The following is a 7,302-nucleotide window of genomic DNA, read 5'->3' as shown; positions in this document are numbered from 1 at the left end:
CGTCGTACGTAGTTTCGTTTCCTCTTCTTACGTACCTACTACGTCTCTCTACTCGTACTATATATATATATATATATATATATATATATATATGTGTGTGTGTGTGTGTGTGTGTGTATGTGTGTTATGTATGTATAGTAAATATGTATGTTAATTATTTATTATATATATATATATATATATATGCTGCAGATTCTGCTAAGGCCATACACGCCATTCGGACCAGTGACTGTGAACAAACCGATCAGGCGATGGTGTCGGCTTGTCAATACAACGAGCGCCAACTGGTCTCATACGCCACCACTCAGGTACATCAGGACGATATGTGAGCACATGGTACTATGCTTTTAAGGGTTTCGGGTTTTCATAAACCCTAGGTCGATGTAGAACTGTAGGTGGATGGAAGATATAGATGTAAAAGCATTGAAGGAAGAGTGTTTGTTCAAGTATTAGTATACACGTCTATATCGGATTTGGATAGCTGTACTTCTAATACACTAATTCCCTATCACTCACGCGCAGAGACGTTATCTTTACGTACCTACACACTGCATCGACACGCGTATACTTATCTCACCATGAGCCTTCGTTGTCATGACAACTGACCCGACCCTATGCTTGTATTGCACAGGACGATTCGAAGACGGGAATGTCCAGCGCCATGGCGGCCGTTCTCACGGCAGTTGGCGTAGCACTAACATCACCAGACACACTCTCTCCCCCACAAACACACACGCACACATACACACACACACACGCGCATGCACAGATACGCACACACACACATGCACAACCACGGGAGAAGGCAGACACGGCTGCAACCCAGGGCAAATCGGCAACGGACAGTCTGAGAGGGATGCGCGTGGGGTGCTGCACTGTACGAAAGTTAACTGACACTGTGCACACGTTAGTCAGTGGAGTGCAGAGGCGCCTCCAACGCACACGCGCCACGACACAGGACCAACAGACGGTACAGGAAAGCGACAGCGACAACGATGCCACGGCACAGGTGTGGTTATGGGCGGATGGGGGGTACTGAGCTGTGTTGGTGTTGGTGGTGGCGGCTACCGTACTACAAGTAGGTAAACTCACTACTAATTATATCGCACTACAAGTAGATATACCCACTACTACTTATTTCACACTACAAGTAGGTAAACTGACTACTAGCTCGATAACACTACAAGTAGGTCTACTCACTACTAATTATATCGCACTACAAGTAGGTACACCCACTACTAATTATATCGCACTACAAGTAGATATACCCACTACTACTTATATCCCACTACAAGTAGGTAAACTGACTACTAGCTCGATAACACTACAAGTAGATATACCCGCTACTAATTATATCGCACTACAAGTAGGTAAACTCACTACTTATTTTATCGCACTACAAGTAGGTAAACTCACTACTAACTAGATAGCACAATAAGTAGGTATACCCACAACTAATTATATCGCACTACAAGTAGGTATATTCAGACATGTCGCGTCTGCCTATTCATCGGTACTCGTGTGCGCATCTACCTACAGAGCATCGCCGAGGATACCGAGATGTCGTGGGTGTCAGAAACGTGTCAGGCGTTGACGGCCGTGTCATCGCTCTTCTGTGACTCATCGCATGCAGTGCTCGCACTAGCCACGCACTTTGACACGACTTACGTGCCACAACTGATCGAGCATTTCGTGTGGGGCGACGTTGCCATGGCAACCACCGGTGGCGGCAACACAGCAACCGCCGGCCGAGACCAGAGAGAGGAAATTGGTGAGGAGTTACTCTCAAACGCCAACGGGAGCGTAAAGCGACTGAGCGATGGCACTGTCGGCGGCAATGGTGCAACCTCGACACGCGACAGTATGGGTTCTGATTTTGCCAGAGATATGGTTGCCATGGCGACGCTGGCCGTGGATGCGAAGGAGTGTGCGCGGGGTCTGGGGCTGAGACTGTTTGCGACTGCTGCAGACGGCACTCAGGCGCTGACGGATGTGAGCAACGGTGAGTTGCAGTATGTATTACAGTTTCCAATTACACTACTCATGTGTACAACGGAGAGTTGTAGTATGTATTACAGGTACCAATTACACTACTCATGTGAGCAACAGTGAGTTGTAGTATGTATTACAGGTACCAATTACACTACTGTGAACACTATACGCATACGTCAAGACGTTAAGAAGGTTTCTCCTAAAGTGAAGTTGTCGTACGGACCACGTTTGTTTCGCCACCATTTAAATACTGAGGCTGCCATGCCGCCTAATGCTCTTACCCAAAAGACCTACACCATTTATTGTCTACTTTTCCATTGTCTAATGTTTTTACCCATAAAACCTACACCATTTATTGTGTCTACTTTTCCATTGTCTAATGTTCTTACCCATAATACCTACACCATTAATTGTATCTACTTTTTATTGTCAAGTACTCTTATCTGTATTACCTACACCATTTATTGTGTCTAATTTTCCATTGTCTAGTACTCTTGCCCATAATACCTACACCGTTTTTTGTGTCTACTTTTTTATTGTCTGGTACTCTTACCCATATTACCTGCACCATTTATTGTGTCTACTTTTCCGTTGGTTAATGTTCTTACCCATAATACCTCCACCATCTATTCCGTCTAATTCCACTCAGTGAATGCAAACACACACGGGCGAGATGCCTTCGATGTCGCATCTGCTGTGTCTGGACTGAGACGGAGATATCGTGCGCTGCTGCTGAGGCCATGGGCAGCCCCACTGCGCAATGTGGATGCGAAGTACGTGATTTGAAACCCTAAAACCCTAAAACCCCGTGAAAGAATGTGCATATGTCGATATGTCATTACACTCTTTATCATATGCACAGAAAGGGCTGTGAATGGATGTGTATATGTTAATAGCCACCTCTTATATTGCTATGGTGTTGCTATGTTGTTACTATGTAGTTGCTTTGCTGTAAGAACGTCTGCAAACTGTATCGTTAAGTGAATTAGACAGATGATGATTTGAGTGTCCATGTCTTTGTATGAGTCTCTTTAGGTGTACCTGTGATTCAGAATGTCTGAGTCTGTGTACACGCGTCGTTGCATGCGCGAGTATGTATATACATATACTAGTGCGCATATGCATTCCCTATTAAATCTGTCTGTGTATATCCCAAGGGTTTTCATCTCGCTTAGTGAACTGGGCATGGGATATGTACTTACCTTCTGAGACTGGAATATATGAACAGAAACGTAAATCAGTTCGCTTCTCACCCCAAATCATAAACCAATTATCATCTTACCCCAAAACACAACCCGATTCTCATCTGACCCCATACATAACCCAATTTTACCCCACCCCAATTTTATAAACAGAAACATGGACACAATTCTCATCTCTTCACAATTTTATAAACAGAACATAATCCAATCCTCATCTCGTCCCAACTTTTAAACAGAACATAACCCAATTCTCATCTCATCCCGCACACAGTTTCAAAAGCGTAGAACAGCAGTACGACAGTCTCGCAATGGAGTGCGATGTCAACTCAGCAGCACAGCCCCACGCCACACAACAGCTTCTCACGCAGCAGCCACCTGCCCACACCACCACCCACACCTCTACACACACACCCACACACACACAACCACCCACACACAACACCACGCGAGTGGGGGAGAATCAACACAGTGCACACGTGCGTGATGGGGCTGAGGATGGCGCAGGCTATAGTTCGCGTGATGTCTCGTGGCTGCTGCGTGTGGTGGCTGTGTGTGGGGCGGCTGCGGACGTCTATGCGTTTGGCCGTGTGCTGAGAGACTTCAGTGGCAATGGGTAAGGATCATCGGGAGAGTGTGTGTGTGGGTAGGTATGAAGGAGTGTGTGTGTGTGTACGAGTGTATGTGAGTGCTTCTTTGTATTGGTGTATTGGGTATATACAATGCATTCAGTAGATGGGTGTGTGTGAGGGAGAGGGGGTATGCATGAATATATGTATAAATACATTTGTGTTTTTCGTGTGTGGAAGTGTATGTAGGTGGATACGAACTCAGAGTAGTTTACATCTGCCAACGAACAAAGAGAAAAACTCCACACATATTTTTTTGTTGCAGCCATACCTGTCAACAAACGTCGGTTATATAAAACAAACATGATATTACTATGTTATATACTTTTGCACATGTATTTATTATATTCTCTTCTATGGACATACCTGTATTGTGTTATCAATGTGCACTCTATATCTAATCCACAGCGACATACACCATGAGCACAACTATTTAAATTGCCACATTTATCTCCACAATACATACACAGATATTGACACTTGCATATATTATGATTATGTTATGTACAGAGGTGACATATACACAGCTATTCAACTGTACATACACATACACAGGTATTGACGCTTCCATATAATATGTTATGTACAGAATTGAAGCGCAAAGCTTAGACGACGTCCAGTCAGCTGTAGAGTCACTGCACTCAGCTGTGCGTGTGGGTGGGCTGCACCAGTTCGCAGCACACTTCTTCCATCAGGTAGGGAAAACCTAAAACTCTAGCACCCTAAACCCTGAAACTCTAAGGAAATAGCACGTGCATGCAACAACAGCAAACACACACACACACACACACGTGTATGTACTGCAGTGCATAAACACACAAACGTAACTTGTAGATAGAAATGCTCTCTCATAATGTGTGCTACTTCACGCTTGTCGTCGAGGTTTTTAGGGTTTTTTTATTACTTTTGGGGGGGGGTTTGCTTTTTGGGTTTTATTCTGCACGTTCATTCTCCTGGCTTTGCCCATAACAGCGGTTGGCGGGTGTACTTGATAGTGTCATTGACTCGACCACCCGTGTGGTCGCCGCCACCGTCACGAAAGCCTTTGGTAACCATGGTAACCATGGCAACCAGGATGACGACACAAGTGCTGCCACTGATGCTCACGCCCACATGGCCACAGTCACAAGTAGGGCACTCGCCAACGGCACCTTCAAAACGACTGAACGCGCCGAGGCTGTGCGATTGGTCCACGAGGTGGTCTCTTCCACCAAGGTACGTATTACATGGTGACTCAAGCTGTGCGTGGGTAGCATCTGTGTGCATGTTCGAGTGTTTTATAGTTTTACGGCTTTTTAGGTTTGTAGGGTTTTGTAGTTTAGGGTTTTTAGGGTTGCCTCTATCACCATGTTGGAATGTGTGTATAGCATCTGTGTCCATGTTCGAGCGCTTTATAGTTTAAGGGCCTCTGTCCCCATGTCTGAATGTGTGTGTAGCATCTGTGTCAATGTTCGAGTGTGTATGTAGCGTCTGTTTTCATGTTTTCGTGTATGTTTGCGTGTATGGTTGTGTATGTGACCGTTCCTTTGCCTTTGGCTGCAGCTGTGCTGAATAGTTTAGTGCGTGTGCATTGTTGTACGTATTGGAGAGTATTTCGTTTGCGTTATCCGTGTTATTCTCATCACGTGCACACGACATGGGTGTAGCAAATGGATATATTTCTCGACCACGTCAGCTGATGTGTATAAATAACACAACATACCATGTGTATCTAGTAACATAACATTTGTACCGAACAGGTGTTGTAAATATATAGCATCTAGTGCACATAGCCGAAGTATGTTTTATTTACTGTGGCCGTACTATCTCTGAACTCAAACAAACACACCCACTTGCTCTCTCTGCAGCTACACAAACAACTAACCTCACGGACCAATGAGATGGCCGCAATAGAAAGTATCGTCCAATCAGCTGTCAGTTTGCAGAGGCGCTTTGAATGGCGGCACGAAACGGTTATTGCATACCACTGCATTCACACACAGATCAACACTCAGGCAGATATACATCCAGACCCCCAGTGGATATTACCAAGGTACTTTACAGCAGTGTGGGAGTCAGTTTGTGACATAAGCGTCGGGTGAGCTATACACACGCGTGAGTATGTATTCATTGTTTACCATTCATTGTTTGTCATTCATTGTTTGTCATTCATTGTTTATATTCATTGTTTGTCATTCATTGTTTATCATTCATTGTTTATCATGCATTGTTTATCATTCATTGTTTATCATTCATTGTTTATTATACATTTGTTTATCATTCATTGTTTATCATTCATTGTTTGTCATTCATTGTTTATCATTCATTGTTTATCATTCATTGTTATTATTGATTGTTGTGTTGTATAGCCTTACCGCCCACCTGACCTCAGCACCCGCCCCACCCCCACAGACGCAGTGACGTAGTGCACACACTGCAGACCTGTGCCAAGACACTCACCTCAGCCAGCGACACTCGGCGCATAGCGGAGGAGGCTCTGTTACGCATAGAGAAAGATATCAAAGGTATGCTCGCCAGAAGTAGCAGTACACGCAGAGGTACGTCTAATAACACTCCAGCGAAGACACGCGGGAACGGAAGTGCTCAGAGGAAAGGGCGTAAAGAGAAGGCAGACGCGAAGGACGCGACAGAGCGTGCGGGTGAGTGTGTGTGCGGACGGCCGTTGTGTGGGTGTGGCAGTGCGCCGGGCGAGTGTGTTTGTTTGTGTGTGGTCTGGTGAACGGTCCATGTCTCAGATATAAGTTGCGATAGTATGCTATTTGTAAACTATCTTGTGTGATGTCATAGTTGTAATGTTGGGTGGTTTATCATGTTGTTGTGAAATCCTGGTTGTGATGTGGTGTCATTTGTTATCTATGTTTTTATAATATTCAGCTGCATGTGCCTGTATTGTTTGTGGTCTTCGTATGCACACACACACAGACTTCTGCACACACCAAATACCCACATCCATTGACCCATACGTACGACAATGCACACCACACACAGGCAATACCGGCACCGCGCTACCCGCACCCACACCCACACCTATGTCGCTTCAGCAACAGTTCGGTACATGGATGCGTGCACGAGCGCATGCAGATGCGGCAGACGCAGACAAGTACAGTCTACTGGTGAAGACGAGAGGGGGGTCTGGCAGTGGGGTTTGTGCGGCCTTGATAAGGGTCTACGGCTCGGATGTGCTGCCGCCATCGGTGCTGGGGCAGATGGCTTCTCTCAAATCAACCAATCAGAGGTATGTTTTGTTTGAATAAATGAGGGTGAATGTGGCATGTGTGGAGATTGATGAGATGGTGCGTGCTTTGGATGTACGTGTGATGGGGTTGGCATTGCCGTGCGTCGTACAAGTAGGTAGTACGTTGGGTGTGGTGTGCTGTGGGTAGTCCATAGTACTTATTATTGTGTGTATGTGGGTGGTTCATAGTAGTTACTATTGTATGTATGTGGGTGGTACATAGTACTTATTATTGTGTGTATGTGGA

General features: G+C 45.2%; 1 protein-coding gene across 1 annotated transcript in view; it reads left to right on the top strand.

The window, feature by feature from the left end:
• The window catches only part of SARC_03638 (hypothetical protein), a gene marked incomplete at both ends in the record, with an annotated part of 10,610 nt that extends 3,536 nt beyond the window's left edge, over positions 1–7,074 (top strand). The window contains 10 exons of the mRNA XM_014302567.1: positions 193–308; positions 632–1,009; positions 1,540–2,002; positions 2,642–2,765; positions 3,466–3,807; positions 4,410–4,515; positions 4,793–5,035; positions 5,668–5,852; positions 6,212–6,459; positions 6,809–7,074. Coding sequence (XP_014158042.1) covers positions 193–308; positions 632–1,009; positions 1,540–2,002; positions 2,642–2,765; positions 3,466–3,807; positions 4,410–4,515; positions 4,793–5,035; positions 5,668–5,852; positions 6,212–6,459; positions 6,809–7,074 — 2,471 coding nt within the window. The remainder of the gene's footprint in view (positions 1–192; positions 309–631; positions 1,010–1,539; positions 2,003–2,641; positions 2,766–3,465; positions 3,808–4,409; positions 4,516–4,792; positions 5,036–5,667; positions 5,853–6,211; positions 6,460–6,808) is intronic.
• Between the last annotated feature and the right edge of the window lie 228 nt (positions 7,075–7,302).

Source organism: Sphaeroforma arctica, assembly GCF_001186125.1.
Source record: "Sphaeroforma arctica JP610 unplaced genomic scaffold supercont1.189, whole genome shotgun sequence".
In the NCBI taxonomy this organism is placed as follows: Eukaryota; class Ichthyosporea; order Ichthyophonida; genus Sphaeroforma; species Sphaeroforma arctica.
This window is presented reverse-complemented; position numbering and strand designations above follow the sequence as displayed.